Source organism: Notothenia rossii (genome assembly GCF_949606895.1).
Source record: "Notothenia rossii genome assembly, chromosome: 5".
NCBI classification, from domain to species: domain Eukaryota; kingdom Metazoa; phylum Chordata; class Actinopteri; order Perciformes; family Nototheniidae; genus Notothenia; species Notothenia rossii.
Window position 1 is genome coordinate 36,897,446 of NC_136903.1, and position 19,693 is coordinate 36,917,138.

General features: G+C 40.4%; 1 protein-coding gene across 1 annotated transcript in view; it reads right to left on the reverse strand.

The window, feature by feature from the left end:
* Positions 1–19,693, reverse strand: part of ripor1 (RHO family interacting cell polarization regulator 1) — a 96,609-nt gene that overhangs the window by 31,002 nt on the left and 45,914 nt on the right. The window contains exons 4-12 of the mRNA XM_079680474.1: positions 18,529–18,568; positions 14,158–14,307; positions 12,184–12,247; positions 11,526–11,569; positions 10,810–10,935; positions 10,493–10,641; positions 9,694–9,826; positions 8,873–8,986; positions 6,216–6,341 (exon numbers count right to left, since the gene is read on the reverse strand). Of these exons, the coding sequence (XP_079536600.1) occupies positions 6,216–6,341; positions 8,873–8,986; positions 9,694–9,826; positions 10,493–10,641; positions 10,810–10,935; positions 11,526–11,569; positions 12,184–12,247; positions 14,158–14,307; positions 18,529–18,568 (946 nt within the window). The remainder of the gene's footprint in view (positions 1–6,215; positions 6,342–8,872; positions 8,987–9,693; positions 9,827–10,492; positions 10,642–10,809; positions 10,936–11,525; positions 11,570–12,183; positions 12,248–14,157; positions 14,308–18,528; positions 18,569–19,693) is intronic.

Here is a 19,693-nt window from a genome sequence, read left to right on the forward strand (position 1 = left end):
TACCAGGCCGTGATGCAGCCAGTCAGGATACTCTCTATGGTGCACCTGTAGAAGGTCAGGATGCTCTCTATGGTGCACCTGTAGAAGGTCAGGATCCTCTCTATGGTGCACCTGTAGAAGGTCAGGATCCTCTCTATGGTGCACCTGTAGAAGGTCAGGATCCTCTCTATGGTGCACCTGTAGAAGGTCAGGATCCTCTCTATGGTGCACCTGTAGAAGGTCAGGATCCTCTCAATGGTGCACCTGTAGAAGGCCAGGATCCTCTCTATGGTGCACCTGTAGAAGGTCAGGATGCTCTCTATGGTGCACCTGTAGGAGGATCCTCTCTATGGTGCACCTGTGGAAGGTCAGGATGCTCTCTATGGTGTAACTGTAGAAGGTCAGGATACTCTCTATGGTGCACCTGTAGAAGGTCAGGATCCTCTCTATGGTGTACCTGTAGAAGTTGCAGAGTATCCTGGAGTCCATGTTGAACCTCCTCAGCCTGCAGAGTAAGAAGAGCTGCTGTCTAGCTTTTTTGTGGACACTGAGGAACCTGAAGCTGCTGACTCTCTCCACCGTAGTCCCATTTGTAGCCTTTATTTAACCAGGTGAAAGCCCCTTGAGATCAAAAGATCTCTTTTTCAAGGGTGACCTGCTGGACATTAGTTACACATGTAACAAAAACAACAGAACAACATTGACAACAACATGATGTTACAACACGTGACATCATATACATTGATGGCAATGGGGGCGTGTCCCTCTCTCTGCCTCTTCCTGTAATCCACAATCAGCTCCTTTGTTTTGCTGACGTTGAGATGGAGGTTGTTATCTTGGCACCAAGATGTCAGGTTTTCGACCTCCTCTTTGTACGCCGTCTCGTTGCCGATTCGGCCGATGACGGTCGTGTCGTCAGCAAACTTCACGATGGTGTTGGAGCTGTGTATGGTCACGCAGTCGTGTGTGAACAGGGAGTAGGGGAGAGGGCTGAGCATGCAGCCTTGGATATATTAGATTATATTGGTTTCCGTCAGAGTGTAAATAAACCAACCCACTGCTATAATCACACTCTCGACCTTGTTCTGACTTATGCTATTGAAATTGAGCAACTATTAGTCAAACCGCATAATCCTGCTTTATCCAATCATTTCTTAGTAACTTTTGAAGTACTGTTACTAGACTACAAAGCATTAGTCAATCTGTTAGTGCTATAGCCAAATGTAAGGAAGAGATTCCATCAATACTTAACTCGATAGCATGTCTGCATGTAAGGGAGGAAACTTATACAAAATCTACACCACCCCAAATTGATCATGTTGTTGATAGTGCTACAGATGCCCTGCAAATAAAATTAGACTCTGTTGCTCCTTTGAAAAAGAAGAAAATAAAACAACATAGACTAGCTCCATGGTATAATGCTGAAACCCGCAAAATAAAGCAAGAGTCGAGACGAATTGAAATGATATGGCGTTCCACTAAACTTGAAGAATCTCGTTTAATTTGGTATATTACTCTCAATGAATATAAGAAAGCACTCCGTAAAGCGAGAGCTGCCTACTACTCTTCATTAATAGATGAGAATAAGAATAATGCAAGATTTCTTTTCAGCACTGTAGCCAGGCTGACAGAGAGCCACAGCTCTATTGAGCCTTCTATTCCCATAGCACTCAGTAGTAATGATTTTATGTGCTTTTTTAACGATACAATTGATACTCTTAGAAACAAAATTAATGACCACTTGCCTTTGACCAATATAGTATTATCAACAGCTCCCGGAAACATAAGTTCTAATATTACACTAGATAGTAAATTAGAATGCTTTTTAGCAATAAACCTTGAACAATTAAATTCAATGATTCGTTCTTACGTTCTAAAGTTTCTAAACCATCAATGTGTATCTTAGACCCAATTCAAACTAAGCTGTTAAAATAAGTTTTTCCATTAATTAGCACTTCTTTATTAAATATTATGAATATGTCTTTATTATCAGGCTATGTTCCACAATCATTTAAAGTTGCAGTAATAAAACCTCTTCTTAAAAAGCACAACCTCGATCCAGAGGTTTTAGCCAACTATAGACCTATTTCTAATCTTCCGTTCCTCTCAAAAATTCTTTAAAAAGCAGTTGCAAAGCAATTGTGTGATTACTTAAAAAACAATGATTTATTTGAAGATTTTCAGTCTGGCTTTATAACACATCATAGCACAGAGACAGCTCTAAGTCACAAATGACCTGCATGTACGTAGACACGTTGTGCCTCTCCACCTCTGTTCCTTACTTTTTACTTGCTACCCCTTTCCCTCAACATCCTAAGGGGGAGGATGTACGTAGACACGTTAGTTTTGCTGCTATAGGCTTAGACTGTCGGGGGACACCTTACTTCTTCCTTCTGTCTGTCTGTACCTGTGTACTCTCATGTTCCGAATAACCCAGCTCCCCCCAAATTTCTTTTTTGTGTCTATCAACGCCTGGATCCTGAGTTGTGGCTGATCCTGTTGCTGCGGTCCTGTGTGCTGGATCCTCTATCCTGAGTTCTGGATTTGAGTCCTGGACTTCGAGTCGGACCTGAACCTATCACTGTGGTCCGGCCTGACTTTCATCATACATCTTCCCTGATGGCTCCCACAGGATTGTTGACATCCTTGTGGATTCATCTTCTTATTGTAGACACACGCATTTCCAAACATACCTATTGTGACGACCCCTCCACACCACTAGGCGTTCCATGGTCTCTCTCTCTCTCTTTGTTTACAGGACCCGGTGCTGTGGGGCCGGCATTTACCTGATGAGCTGCACCTGGGTCGAAAAGGCTATAAGAAGAGAGCCCAGCCGGATACGTCTCTCTCTCTCTCATTCCTCTCGCACATTCCCCGTGTGAGCTTTGTGGCTGTTATTTTGGTGTCCACAAAAATTAAGGATTGTTATATTTTCAGACCCTTGTCCCAGCTTTTTGTTGCAGTCCAAGAGCCGGGTTGTAACACTATGATGTAAAATGTATTATCTCTTCGATTTACACACGGCATCTATTGCACGTCTGTCCGTCCTGGGAGAGGGATCCCTCCTCTGTTGCTCCCCCTGAGGTTTCTCCCATGTTCCCCTTTAAACTGTGGGGTTTTGTCTGGAAGTTTAGTCCCGCCCACATGTTCCGGGTGTTACAGCCTTTGAAGTCAGGTTCCACCATGTCTTTTTACTTTCTCTTTGCGCTGCTGATTGCTCTCCGGAGTTCATACCTAGATTTCTTGAACTCCTCCAAATCTCCAGCTCTGTGTTTATCCAGGGCTTTTGATTTGGGAATGTTCGTACAGAAACCTTCGGTACCACGTCATCGATGCATTTCCCGATGTAGCAGATGACCGTATCCTTGTGTGTGTTTATGTTGTTGTCCTCAAACACACTTCAATACTTAGATGCAAAGCAATCCTGCAGAGCTGAATCTGACTCCTCACTCCATCGCTGTACTGTCCTTGTTATCGGTCTGTCCCGTTTAAGTTTCTGCCTGTAAGCAGGCAGCAGCAGTGAGATGTGGCCTGATTTCCCGAGGGCGAGCCTTATATCCATGTCGAAAAGGGGAATAAACATGGTCCAGTATGTTTCCCCCGCGCGTCGGGCAGCTGATGTGTTGAATGTATCTCGTGGAAATTAAGTTAGTATAATTATGCCGTACAACAGCGTGTGGATGTGATGTCGCCCCCGCAAGAAACACAAGATGTATGGGAACAAATAACACCATAAATATAAATCGATTTTTTGTAAATAGTCCCAATTGTTTTGATACATAAATGAGTAAACACATATTGAATGCAGTAGGTTTACTATAATTTCTAGAAAGGGCAGAGAAATGACGTTATCAGAGTCACTCGAGGCGTGTGGCCCTGTGTCTCATGTTTAGTTTGCCCCAGTCATGAGTACAGACAGGAGGGATTCCCCGATCATTCCTGACAGTTTCTCATAAAGGGTGTCACCCCTTTCCAAAACTCCCTCCCAACACTCTGCCTGTATAAGGCTGTGTATATTTTGGCATCCACTGTTCCATTCACCAGAGAAGATTATTGACTTGTATCCCATCCCCATCAAGTACTTTGATTTCCCGCACATGTACTTTCTTTTTGAGCCACTCAAGGCGTTTCCTACAATTGTAGGCAGTATAAACAAATATTAATAGGGGGGGGTTCACTTACTATATATAAGCCAGAGTTCCCGTTAGCCGGTAATTACCGGACTACGACCGGCAAATCTAAATCTCTCTGGTCAAAGTGTCCGTTCAAAATAATTTCCGTTTATCGCAATACCACATAAGTGGCGCAAGCAAAAGAGTATGTGACAGATAAGAATAGTCAATTCTAATGTCTAACACTTAATGTGGAGAAAGAAATGTCCTGTATGGGTTGATTGTGCGTTGATCTGTTGGTAATGCCTCGGGGTTCCGGTGGGCATGTAAACAAATGCATAATGCTGTGCTATACCTTGTGGCCTCACTCGGTTGCATAGCGACGCTTATTGTTTAGGTGTCTTTTGATAAGCAGGTAGTCATTAGCTAGAACTAGTTAGATCTGGTCGATATGGACATAAACGCGAGTGAAGTCTAATCTGACGGGAGAGAGAGATCAGCTGCTGCTGACGAGTCGACATGCAGCATGATCACATGCAGCGGTGAGCGGACAAAACACACATTTCAGGTTAGAATATCACACGTAGCTATTTTAATTAGCTCTCAAACTACCTAAACTAGTTATAGATATGTTTAGTTTTACTGTCGGGTCACTCATTACTGTTCCGCGAGCTGCATGATACTGACGGGCTGTCAGGAGAGGGAGAGAGCGCTCCGTTTATTATTCCCGTGTTATTGTAAGTTACTGTTCACTTTTGAATAATGTAGTTAATCTACTATAATTAGTTTGTTTAATATCAAATCATATCAATTTGTTTTAAAGCACAATAAATAACAAAGAAGACCTTTGACCGGCACTTTTCTCATTTAGTCCGGAAGATTTAAACTTTAACGGAAATGGTGACCGGCCAAAAAATATTCTAACGGGAACTCTGATATAGGCTACTGTGGGCATAACGGGAATCTTGCAAAGTTGATTGTGATTTATTAAGGGAAAAAGGCGTAGGCTGGTGTGTGCACTGCGTTATTAATCAGAATATTAATTTATTAATACTTGTGTAATGTTGAGGGAGGTTGTTCAAAATCACAAAACTCTCCTCCATACCTGCATCACCACCTCAACTGTCAATCAAGTATAGACCACACCCCTACCCTAGCTAATAAATCTCCGCCCTTCAGGCCGGTCACTCCCTTATTTCCCTCTCAATACTGCAAGCAGAACAAAGCAAGTGAGTTTGCGTATGAGCCTTTCACTTCTGTACATTACCCAATCGACATTTTTAATTTAGATGTTAACAGATTAAATTGTATTTGTTATGCTAGATCCATATTGATTATTAATGCGTTAAACAACTAATATTGTTAATGCATTAATGTTAAGTCATATTTAAGACCAATTTTCCTAAAGGTCCTAAAGTGGTGAGCTGCAGGTCCTATCTGTTCTAAAGCTTACAGGCAGCAAGTCGAGAGACATGATTGAACTGTGAATTAAAACGCTGGTGCCCATGCATATAATAAGGAAGGAAACATTTATTAGTTAGTGATGGAAGGCTGAGATTGTATTAAACAGAATTGCATATGAAAATATCTTTCAGGTGTACAGCAACAAACAATGCATTGTGTGAGGCCTGCATCCTTGTTATGCTGTTTGACATGCAAAGCCTTTCTTGATTAAATGCTCTGTTAGTCGACTTAGTTGTTATTAAACCCTCAGAGCACCTAAAACAAACAGAGTAAACATTGTAAACAGTGTAAAAGTGTGCTCTGTACTGTGACAATTAAATATATCCAGCAGAAATGTACTTGTAACAGAGTATTCCTAAACTCTGTTACTTCGACTTTTACTGAAGTACAAGATCTGAGTACTTCTCCCACCTCTGCTCATAGTAAAGTGTAAAAAGGATTCAGTGTAACATAAACTGTTTAATTAAAGTCTGAGTATTTCTACCACCTCTGATAGACGCCTAAATGAGGTAGTTTAGGTTGACCAGCCAACAGGAGTTAGTAACATATTCGAAATGTTCCTTCCACTCTCGATCTAGCTAACCAATCCTTAGGAAAGATAATGATGAAGTAGATTCAATTATAGTAAAGATACAAACACGGGTACACGTTGTGTGTTACCTTATGATGCGTAGAGGTGCGTAGCCCCCCCACAGACAGCCGAGGACTGGAGGAGTCATCAGAAGACTCAGAGGAGTTGGACCACGCTGTTCCGTTCTCCATGTCCTCATGACGCCGCAGCATGTTCTGGAAGAGAGCAGCAGTGTAAGAGGGAAGGCTGATGGGATACTGAGAAGGAGCAGATATATCCACATATTCCATTTTATTCTTGTATTTTTTATGTTTAGTTGATTATCTTTGCTTTTTAATGACTGTTTTTAAATGCCATTTCATAATTTGTTACCACAGCAATATTTCTTAAGGCTCTTAATGTCTTTCATTTTTGAAAAGCATTTTGAATTGCCTTATGTTGAAAGGTGCTATATAACTAAACTTGCCTTGCCTTGCTCCCTGAGCAGGTGGCCCCTTGTAAGGCAGCCTCTGTGTGTGAAAGTAAAAGGTGATTGCTGACTTTATTAAATGCACTTTGAGAAGTTGCTAAGAAGTGCTATATAAATGCAGTCCATTTACCATTTGTATTTCAGAGAAATCCATTAACCTGGAAACCTCAATTGTTTTCCATTATTAAAAATCCTGGAGACTACTTGACGAAAAAGCCTCTCTTCCACCCTGGATCGAGTGATTTACTGATCACAGAACAAACTGCTTCACACATCTCACACACAGTCTGCCCCCCCTGATCATTCTCACTGAGTATCACTCTGGGTTCTTCCACTATGCTGATCAGTCACACTTCACATGCTGTAAACAGCGATCAACTGATGTGTTGGTTTAATTTGAGGGTGTTTCAGATTAAACAATCTGGCAAATACAAAATCATTAATTATCCTCAGTTCAGTTCCCACTCTGTCTCTACTCTGCTCCACTGACCACATTTTGTAGAAAACTGAGTACCCTGAACAAGAACAACCAACAGAGAACTGATATGCAAACAAGCTGAGTGGACACACTCCCAAGTGTGTGTGAGTTTCAGAAAGTGTAAATCACACTGTACTGAATATAAACAGAGCAATGTGCTAAATTAATGGACCTGTTTTAAAGCTGCTCTATTGGGAATGTAAGGATTCCTTTTCAGTTATCAGTATTGAGTATAAAGTAATATTTAGCAGACTACATTGTTGTAATGGATGGCAGAAGTTGAAGCTGGTTTTTCTTCAGACTGTTTCTCAGATCTCAGCAGTAACTAGGTGAGTACAGTTTATCATCAACATTATCTATCCTTCACAACTACTGCCACAATATGTTTCTCTATATTCTTAATCTTTGCAGTCTTGCAGGTTTTACAGTGTCATAACTCACAATAACTTTCAGAACACTGTCATCCTGCTAAACTGCCTTCAGGACATCCGCAAGTGGAACATTTCCTGCAGCTTAATGCTGATAGGACAGAAATAATGATTACCTGGCAAGATGATAGTTCAGTCACCAAAATAACAAACAGTCTTGGTTCTCTGTCCAAAACCCAGTATTGCAGTCATATTTTCTAAAATGTAATCCATAATTTCATCCCCACCTCCAGCCGGTCCAAAACTCTGCTGTTAGGATTTTAACTTTAAATATGACGACATCAGAGATGCTGGCTTCCTCACACTGGCAACCTGTTGCTTTTAGAACCAATTTCATTTCATTTCAAACCTTTATTTAATCAGGTGAATCCCATTGAGATCATCGATCTCTTTTTCAAGGGAGACCTGCTGCAAGTAGCTGCAAATCTTAGGATTTTTTTATTAGTTACAATTAGCCCTGTAACTAGGCCTCTCCCCGAGTTATTTGTCAGACCTCTTACTGTTCTATGTCCCTTCTGCAACCTAAGATACTCAGATGTGTCGCTACTGGTCGTTCCAAGTTCCTATATATAGGTACTATATAAATAAATATATAGCTTTTGGAGTTTACCCTTTCCTGTAGTGTGTTATATAGGTTTTAGTGCATGTAAATGGTCTGCAAAGACTAAAATGCCTGTTTTCCTGAAACGCCTCCATTGGACTCCTTTGTTTAATTCAAGAACATGGTGACATCACTATGTAACACATGTGCTTCTATTGGCTAGCGCTCCAACACATTGTACGTGATAAGCTGGAGGCAGGACATCTCTAAGCGGTTGACCAATCAAAACAGAGCCGGCCAGCTAACCAATCAGAGCAGACTGGGCTCTGTTTTCAGACAGAGAGTGAAAAGAGGTGCTGCAGCACAGGAAGTAGGAGAAAAATAAAGACTATTTGAACATTAAAGCATGGAGACATGTCACAGTAGAGACAATACATACTGATATGAAGCTGAAGATGAGTAGAATCTGAACTCGTTAAATATACAGAATTATAGGCTCACAATACTTAAAGGTTCCTCATTACGAGTTCATACCAGGGGGGCCTAATGTATGGTTTAGTTGTGTTGGGAGGTATGACTGCAGACCTTCAGTTCGACCAAACCCTACAGCTGCAGGTTCCTAGTTCCTCTAACTCCTGCCCTCAAATGGAAGCTGACACTCAGTGAAATCAGCTGTTTGGAAATTGTGCAAACATACCACATGGCTCCACGAAGCTACATTCAACACATGGAGACTACTGTTACAGGTTTCTAATGTTCTACACCACTGTCTCTAGTCACTACACCAGTGGCTCCTACATGGTTGGGGGGTTCCAATTATCAGGACTTACTGCACTTGGTCCTGTGGGTGAGCTGTCATTACAGGGACAGCTGTGGCTAAGAGTGTCTCTGAAGATGTCCATCAGCGGCCAGTGCTGCCGCCGGCTCAGACTGCGGGGCAGAGACTGTGGGTCCACAGCAGGAGGACAGAGGGCAGTAGCAGTTACACTTTCATTCTAAACCATGAGATTTCAACTGTTCCCTTTTCAGCCAATTCCAGACATGTAATGAATCTAAATCCTTTTTTGATATGGGCGTTTTTGCTTGGATTTTCAAATAAGTTTCCTAGGACGATCCAAGATTGCTGCCTCTTTGTTGTGTTACCCTCGGTTGTGTTTTGTTTTGTTTGTTAATTCAAGGTTTAAGGGTTAATTGTTGTATGGTTATTTTACCTACTTATTTGTATATTTCTTGTAAACTTTTTTTCTTTGCAATTTAAATTTAAATTAAAAATGTTGTAATGGTTCTATTTTTGCTCTTCTTTATTTAACAATTATTCCTGTAGTTAAATTCCTCTCACTGTGTTTATACATGCAAACCTACTTGGCAATAAAAATAATTCTGATTCAGAATTTATATGAAATCTACAAACACTAGGCTAAAAGGCCAGAAACATACTAAATGAAGAGTCTATGATCATCCCTCAGTTGTCTGCACCTCTTGCATTTAGGTGTTTCATTCAATGACTAAATAAAAAAACAGTGAATATCACACAAAATACCAGCAACTTTAAGCTTATACTCCAGAGTCACTATCTAATAAGCATAGTTAAAATGTTACTGTGGAAAGAAGAAGGTTCAAAGAGAGGCCACCAGAATAGAGAAGGGCTTACATAGAAGGCTTGTTCTCGTAGAGAGGGCGTGTCTGGCGGGCTCTGGTTGAAGATGGTGGAGAGTCTCTTACTGATGGTGGGAGCTTTGGTGACGGTGCTGGCCACTGACCCCATGTCATCTTTATCAAATGGACTGAAAGAGCGGGAAAAAATAAGTGAGGAAGGGGAATCACAACATAACATTTCATATTATATTAAAGCAATAGAATGGTGCAGCGAGAATGTATTTTTGTTGGCCAACATGGACGTTAGCATGGCATGACAAAAAAACTATGGGATTTTTCCATTGGATTTTTGTAAAAAATAAGATTCTGTCAAAAACATGTTTGGGATACTTACATGTTTTGTTCAACAGGATTATCTCCATATATTAACTAATTTTTACATCAGTTGAAACCTAAATGCTATTGCCCGAAGTAAAAGGGTAAGGTAAGGCTCTGAGCTAACTACATCACTGTTGCATAAGTTCATGTAACCACCGCTAAGCTAAAGGCAGCTCATGTTTGACATGATGACATTTAGCATTTAGCAGTCGCATTTAGCCCCTTGTTTGTTTATTTTTATGAGACAAATAAGCCTAAGGGTGTTGTTACCACACGCCTTTTGTCAGACATTTGACCAAAACGTATTGAAAAAAATGTGTGGGCTACAAGGCTAAACTGCTATGTCATGTCCGAGTTGTATGACTCAATTATGCATCACTATCTTTATTGAATAAATAACTCTTGGACAAAAAGTAGAGTACTCGTTAAGCTCATTATAATATTCAGTTTACAGCAGCATGTTTAGGAAAACTCACTTCCAGGTGACTTCCAGGCTCAGCTTAATAGTCCCAAGATCATTAATATCCACAGCAACCGTCTGGGGGAGTGCAGCAAACAGGTCCTTCGTCTCGCAGGAAACACTTCCTACAACCACGTGATTGGCTAAGCTCTTCAGCTCTGTCACCTAGGAGACCACAGACATATAGCCATGTCAATCATACACTGTTGGCGTCAGAGAAATTAAAGCAAGACAGAAAGTGAAAGATAGGACTGACTCACCGGTAAAAAAAATAACACAACGGGACCAGGAACAGACCAGAAGTCCCACATTAAACTATTGGACTTGACTGACCTTCACAGAGAGGAAGTCGCTGACGAGCGGCAGGAACACCATGTCCTCGCTGTCCCACACCTGTCTGCCGTTCAGCTCGATCCTGCCTCGGAGCTTCCACCGCTGACGACCGTACCTCATAAAGATCTGAGCACACACACACACACACACACACACACACACACACACACACACACACACACACACACACACACACACACACACACACACACACACACACACACACACACACACACACACACACACACACACACACACACACACACACACACACACACACACACACACACACACACACACACACCAGTCTGACTTCACACATGAGCCATGTGTATACTTTGTGCTCACAGTCCTCATCATTTTTTTACTTTTGAGGATGTTTTAATTGATTGATTTAATATTTTCATTGAACGTTCACTATGAATGTACATACATTAGGTGGTAGATAACACAAAGAGAGAGATACTCCCTCAAACTGACAAAACGACAACATTTGCATGTATTTTTAAAATAGTGTGTTCCCAATATTTAAACTATATTACATTTTATGTTGTCAAAATGAATCATACGCACGCACTCTGTTTTCCTCTTTGTCCTTTATTCCGTAAAAATGTATTTCACTGTATCGTATATAATTTTTTCAGCATACAGTACTTTGGCAATATTGCATGTGATCATGGTGACTTATAATTAGACAGCCAGACAGACAGACTAACCTCATACTGGTCTCCAGCACATAATCTAGCGAATCCAGCCAGCCCTGAAAGACAGACAGAAAGAGATGAAAGTCCTTTAGGAAGTTTGAACTAAATGTTCTAAAAAAGCTTCTAAAAAGTATTTAGAAGCTGCTGAATTAGTTCTCCCTATGGCAGCCATGCTTCTTCAGTTATCGTAGAACAACTGCTAAAAAAATCATACATGTTTCAGCTGTAGTGTCCAATAGGTTCCTCTTTATGTATTTTAATATTGTTTCAGAAAAGACAAAATAACAGATTGATGATCTGAGCATTTGTTCACTTTTCAATTTGACAGAGTAGCTGCAACACAACTATAGCAGCGAAATGATTGGGTGTAACCATAATCTTTTTCCCAAAAATGTGAGTCCAAAGATGCTGCATGCCAAATGTGGAGATTAAAAGGCTTGACAATAATTCATGAAAAATAGTTCTGTCAAAACATTTTTTTTATTACGCCAGCCTCTCATCACCAGGGTGTTGTGGAGTGTGAACTCTTTCTCCAGAGTTGAGTGATATTTGTTGAGGCACGGGTAAGTCAAGGTAAACAGTAGTTCAAGAAGAGGATGGATAAAGGAGGGAAGAAAGCAAGGAGGATGAGATTAAGGTGGGAAGAAAGCACAGATGGTTTCATTCTCACCTTTCATCTTAATGTGGAACTCCCCCAGATGGTTCTCCAAGTCGTTCTCCAACATGCACATGTTCTACGGAGAGAAAATATTTATTTTACCAAACAGAAATGAATTACTGAGCTGTAGTTTATAAATTATCCACATTAGTTAAGCTTTTTTTATACTTTAATGTATTCCTTTACTACTTGCTCATGCAGTGGTGCAGTGATTCTTTTATTTAAACGCAGAAGTTAGCATGGCAGTGGCTCCCTCAACGAAATACAATGCGTCTTTTCAATTCAATTTCAAATAGTTCAGAAAATAAGATTTTTTTCAGCAGGATAATAACACCTATTTTATCATTGTTTAAGCGTGAATACAATCTCCAGAAGTAAAAAGCTAACGTTAGGCTATAAACAAACTGCGTTTGACTTCATGTCACCACTGCTAAGCTAAAGGCAGCTAACGTTGCTAAAGTATGCTGAATTAGTCACTTGTTGGCAACCGCCGTTTTTATGACACATAGAAGTTTCAGACATGTTGGGTATTTAACAGAGGTGGGAGTAAGTCATACATGTGCAATTCATGAGCAAGTCTCAAGCCTTAACCTACAAGTCTCAAGCAAGTCCCAAGTCACTGTGGTGAAAGTCAAGCAAGTCAAGTCATTGCTCAGGTCAAGCAAGTCACAAGTCAAGTCATACGAAATTCTGATGAATAACCCCAGTTTCCGCATTTAAATCAGTTAAAATATTGTGGTTATGAAAAGTTTAGTTTTATTTTCAACATAAACAGCAATGGAGAGTGGGGCGCTGAAATTATAACTCTATAAATTCTAAAAGGGCTCTAAAGTGATAACTGGATATTTTTACATCAACATGTTAAGCCTCCTGCCCTGGCTCCCCTTCAGCCGGGTCACAGCATTTCTCCATGGTCTGTCTGAGGTGCTCCCATATGACACTGTCTCATTGTTTTCTTTACTGTGTCTGTGCACAAAGAAATATTGCATCAAAGCAAATACAACGGAATAGCGTATGCACACACACACAGAGAGCTCAGCAGAGCACAAACACACACACATCATGCGCCTTAGTGACCGGACATCTCCTTCATAAAACGAGTAATAGGGGGATTAATCGGGCAGTTCGATGTGTGTAGAGGTGTGTGTGGTTAAAACAAAGCAGCCAGCGGTCGCTCTTCAGCTGTTCTAATGAAAGTAAAGCCAGTGAAGGCTTTGCGAAAGGCACAGCTCTTTGAGCGCTGGTGCTGCACTTCTCAGAGGCAGAGTTACACGTTCCGCTGCCTCCTGGTGCTGTAGCGATTTCATGAAGTGAATGAGAATCTGAGTTAGAAATATATCAAAAATAATGTATGCACTGCCATTTCCCAACATAAACAGTCAGTCATTACAGTCTGCAATGAAACTGTTGTCTCCTGTGTCCACTTCCTACTTGGCGCTCCGGTAACTTTCTCGTGCGAACGAGATACAGTATCTTTTTTTTTTTTCATTGCCCTTTAGGGGCTCCGTACAATACAAAAACAAATGCAAATATTTAATTTGAAAAAGTAAAGTCCTTTCGAGTCAAGTCAAGTCTCAAGTCATGAATACCAAGTCAAGTCAAGTCTTTTATCAATGTTAGTCGAGCAAGTCTCAAGTCCAAAAATATGCGACTCGAGTCTGACTCGAGTCAAGTCATGTGACTCGAGTCCCCCACCTCTGGTTTTTAGTGACACATTTCATTTTCCTAGAACAAAACATCAACATCTCTTCAGTTTGTGTTAACCACAGACCTCATTTCAGGCATCTAACCAAAAACATGTTTAAAAAAAAGGATGACTTCAAACAACAAAACCGGAAGTGGTTAAATGCTTTTCAGGGTTTTAGGACTCATTCCTGCATCACTCCATGGCCCTGTTCTTCCTCAATACATTTACAATTGTTCTTCATCCTATCTTATTCCACTTTTTCATTCCATCTCCCCACTCCTCCGTCCTCTTCATCTTACCTCTGTGTACTCTTTGTATCCTTTGTTGGCTTCTGCTAAACTCTCTTTGGCCTCCTTGCTGCTCACAGAGGTGGTGTAAGCCTTCACCATCTTGTTCGCTCCGTCTCTGAGTCTCCTCTGCAGGCAGTACGCTTCGTAGAGCTCCTCGATCTGCGGAGAGGAAACACAGTTCATCTCCAATCCAAAGTAGACATAAGCCTCATGACAGATGTAAAGTGAAAACATGCAAGTCTCCAAAAAAACTGTATTTTCACAAAAGGAGAAAATATCTATTGCACCATATTTAAAGTGGACCTATCATGCTATATTTGAATAATATAGTGTAGGACCATACCTATATAAGGCATATTTATACTTTTTATTTTTCAAAATACCAAACAGATCATGTATTTTAGCTATTCCTCATTTTGCTCAATTTAACACTGTCTTTGCATGGGCTGATTCTGTGAGAACAGCACCATCTACAGGCCTGGCATATGTACTACAGCGTCTCCAGCGCTTACGAACGGCAATGTCCGTGGCTGTCTCCTCCTGATTGGTGGAGTTGGCCCAATAGCCGTAGCGCCACTTCTGTGACGTCACAGAAGTGTTCAAATCTGGATCAGTCTGTATCAGATCCGTTGCAGCCCCTTTTTAGAGATTTGGGTATGGAGGAAAATAGAGAGGGTTGTGTTTTCTGACACAGGGGACCCATATTCATGTATAAAAGACGTACAAAAGTGCATTTTGCATGATAGGTCACCTTTAAATATGTGCTAATTTCAAAAAACATTACATTTAAAATAAAATTCACATTTAATTTAGGTTGGTCATAAAAGATGTTAGCACTCACAAATAACCTAAAATCCTTGATGCGTGAAAAAAATATGAAAGGTCTCCTATTATACTATTTTTAGGCATATATTATAGGTCTCGGATATATACAAATATATAAAAAACATACCAAACATTTCACCCATTCTAGCCATGCCTCATTCCCTTCTATTTCAGCCCTGTTAGAAAAGTGCTGATTCTCGGTCCGTAGCTTTAAAAAAAAATAAAATAAAAGATGGGGTGAGCGAATGCAGGAGAATTTTCTACCGGCCATGGGCGTCGCAGCCATTATATGAGGGTGGGACAAGTCCCCCCCACTTTTTGAAATGATTAGTTTAGACCCCCCCACTTTTACCATGTGGAAAGTCTGTGAATCGGTCTATCCACTCGCCACACTTTGTAGAGCGCTGTGTCAGTGCTTCACTATCAAATCCATTCCACTTGCTTATTGAGAGAATGCCAGAATCAATGAAACTCCGTACCATGTTTTCACTGCTATTTTGTACCAAGGCAGATTCTCAAATAGCGCGCATGTTCAAGGAGTGTTGCCATAGTTGGGCAGCTCAGATCTATTATTTGAAGCGATGCCGGTAGCGGAGATAAGGCACACACACCAAATGTTCAGGACATGGTTAATACAGCAAAAATCAAAGCTGACGATCTCTTGATTTGATATGTATTCTCCCTCAGACAACATGGACATAAGAAAAAAAATGTCAAAGAAGAGGAAAGTAAGTCATCAGCTGGTAGCAGTTAATCAGTTAACAGTGATGGCGGCGGCAAAAGCGTCTCACTTCTGGAGAGGAGTTTCGTCTTTATGTCATGATAGAGGGATACAAATACTGAATAGTTTAGATGAGAAAAGGCATCGAAATGCCAGGTTACTAGTATTTATCATGTAAACAGGGAACATGAATAACCCGATCTCTCTGTGCTCATGTAAACACCATGATGTCCATGTAGAGATGCAGTCAGTGTGTTTTACTGGAGCCTCAGTTTGATAAGAGATTATTTTCTGAGTTCTTTAAGGTACTCTCTCTCTCAAAATGGTAATGTGCATTATGTTTTAATTATACTTCTTATCATTCAGAAGCTTTTTGTGTGTGTTTATGTTTTATTGAGTGCTTATAGGCAATTTCCACCCCAGTATTCAGTTAACTATTTATTTTCTGTGCACATTACATAGACTAGCTAATATTCTACCTCCTGCTTGGGACTTTGAGTCTTCAAAATGTCCAATGTCACAAACTGGGACTTACTTTAGAGTCAGTTGTATTTACATTCAGTATGACTTGTTATGATTCAAGGTGAAAGAGTATACTGCTCAATAAATAAGTATCACTTCACCACCTCTCTTGACATCTAGGCGCTTGAGAGTGAGTCAGAGGCAGAACACAGGGGAAGTGGAGAGAGGTCCATTGCTGAGGTGAGTGGTGAAAGGGAAATTACAGTTTAGAGTAAATTGTGATGTGGACTCTCATCCCAGAATGTTAAGTGAAATCAGTGGGGATATTGAACTGGAAACATTTCAGTCAAGGGGCATCATATGACCAATATAGACAGAAGAGCAACATTTATTTGAACATTTAAGTCAATGATACCATTCCTAGGTGAACTTAACATCTGTATGGAGTCAGATCAGTCTCAATATTAATAAATGCTCACAGAAGGATTCACAAATGTATTTTGCGATTTATATATAAATGACTCTCCACAACAATATCTCTCAATGCACTCACAAATATTTATTGTTGTATATAAATGTACAACAAATGGGCATTTAAACTGCTTTTTATTAATTCAAAGATGGCTCTGAATTAATAATCAAATATGTTTCCTTTCTTTACTACTGGATGAAATTACAAAATGTACCCATCATTTTCCTCATGCTAGTATAGCCACATAAAAGTATCAAACCACCTGTTAAAATGCACCAGAATACAGGAAATCTATGTTTTTTTTCGTGGTGGGGGACCCCCACACCCCCACATTCAGGATGCTTCCTACGCCCATGCTACCGGCAGATACTCAGCTAAATGCTGCCGTGATTAAACGCCATATCATAGCCAGAGGAATTTCATTTGAAACTTTTCAATTTAAGGTAAAACTGATCACATGACCTATCTGGGCATCAAGGCTACTAATCTGTATAGAAAGTTATTTGAGGAAAATGTTACCCCCCTTCTTGAACGTACTAAGAAAGATTTTCAGAGATTGGGCAATCTCCCATTATCGCTAATTGGACGCATTAATGTAGTGAAAATGAACACCTTACCTAGATTCTTATATTTGTTTCAATGTATTCCAACTTGTATACCAAAAAAGTATTTTAGTACTCTGTACCAGCGGTTTTCAAAGTGTGAGGCGCGCCTCCCAGGGGCGGCGCCAGAGAGCTTCAGGGGAGGCACATCGGGAGAAACAGTGAAATCTAACTTCAGCTAACTTTATGCGAGCGGCAACATGGATTGATTTTTAGTGAAGTTACCTAAAGTGAGAGAGGAGACAGCGCCTGGCAGAAAACGTCACTTGCATACTTTTGGCTGTCAGTGGAGACCGAGTTCCCCCACCTCACCAAAAAGGCTGTAAAAGCGCTCATTCCCTTCCTCCGCCTACCTGTGTGAGTGCGGGTTTTCCGCATTGACTTTGATCAAAAGGAAATACCGGTCAAGCAGGGACAGATCTACCGATAATAATAATAACCAGTAATAACCAGTAATACTCCACCGCGAGCGTGGAAATGTGATCGGCGGCTATTTGATTTTAACGGGACGGTGGCGGCACAAAACGAGAACCATTCTGATCCAAGTAGACGGAAGGAATGAGGTATTTGCGTTCTACAATGACAGAGAAGAGACTGTCAAGTTTGGCTGCACTCAGCATTGAATCAAAACGCACTAAAGCTTTAGATCTTAATAAGTTTGTGAGGCGTTTTGCTGAACAAGATGGTAATCACCGCATTCAGCTGTTATAGGCATGCCAACTTGATGCTCTGCTCACGGATGACTCGATGAGCATAAAAAACTGTTAAGATGATGACCTTACGTGTGTAAATATATTGTTTTCTTTGTGGGGGTCTGCCCCCAAAAAACAGTTTTAAGTCCTGAGAAAGTCAAATAAGATGGTGTGTAAAACTACACTGCCCAGTCAAAAAAAAGGAACCACTTTGATTTAACTAGGCCAGTAGGTGGTAAGGTCATTTCACTGGATAATAATACCCCTGCATTATAGCAACAAAAACAACAATAATAATAATAATATTAATAATAGCAATAATATTTGGGAGGGGGGCGCAGCTGTTCTTATGTTCTCTGAGGGGAGGCTCACCTTCCCACACTTTGAAAACCCCTGCTCTGGACAAATATATTTCTGCATTTATTTGGAATTTAAAAAAAAAAGGATTCGTGAAGATTTCCTTCAAAGAACAAAACAATCAGGAGGGCTGCCAGCCCTACCCAATTTCGAAAGTACGGAATATGCTCTATTGGCTAAGTGCTCCTTCTACAGAGACACCAGCTTGGATTCTTATTGAATCAGCCTACTGCGGTAAAACTTAATTGCCGGCTTTGCTTGGATCAGCTCTTCCATTGGATTTGTATACCTACAACAGTAATCAGTTAGTATATAATTCTCTTAGAATTTGGGTACAGTGTAGGAAACTGTTTGGATTACATATCATGTCTATACGATCACCGATTTATTCTAACCAAATGTTCCATCTGTGATGGATTCTGCTTTTAAGATCTGGAATAATGGGGGAATACGTAGTTTTGAAGATCTGTATATAAACAAGGTATTTGCCTAATTTAGTCAGTTGACAGAAACATTTTGTATTCCACCCGGCCATCTTGTCAGATATTTCTAAATTCGAAATTTCACACGTAGCAAATACCCACAGTTTCCAAATAAACCAGCAGAAACAACCTTAGATAGGATTCTTCGAATAAACGTGCAGAATAGAGGAGTAATTAGGGTGTTGTATAATGTACTTTCCTCCATGCATTCTCCCTCTCTTTCGACAATCAGATCTCAGTGGGAAGATGATCTAGCATTTGAAATAACAGATGATAATTGGCAATCCATCCTTCAAAGAGTTCACTCTTCCTCAATTTGTGCCAGACATGGCCTTCTCCAATTCAAGCCAAGGTATTACACCGCCTTCATTTATCAAAGGAAAAGCTATCAAAGATTTATCCAGGGGTAAATCCTTTATTCAACAGATGTAAGTCAGTAACAGGGTCCCTCATCCATAATTTCTGGACATGTCCAAATCTTCATAATTATTGGACATCTATATTTGATACGTTTTCTAAGATTTTTTAAGTAAAATGCACCCCTTCTCCTCTTACTGCAATTTTGGAGTCGTTCCGGACGACATTGTCCTTTCCAGACATTATACAAACGCTGATGCTTTTGCTTCCCTAATTGCTAGGCGATTTATACTTATGACGTGGAAGCAGGAGGCGTCTCCCACTCATGTCCATTGGGTGACAGAACTTATGAAGTTTCTATACATGGAGAAAATAAAGTGTACTTTGGGTGGCTCCACTTATAAATTATATAGGACATGGCAACGATTTGTAACGTATATGGAAAGTTTGAAACTGCCTACTCTTCCTGATTCTTTATTTGAATTTTTTACATTTAATAAAAAACTGAATTAGAAAACCGATTTTCTATAATCAACCATGACTAACATGTCTTTTTTGGGGGGGTTAACAACAAA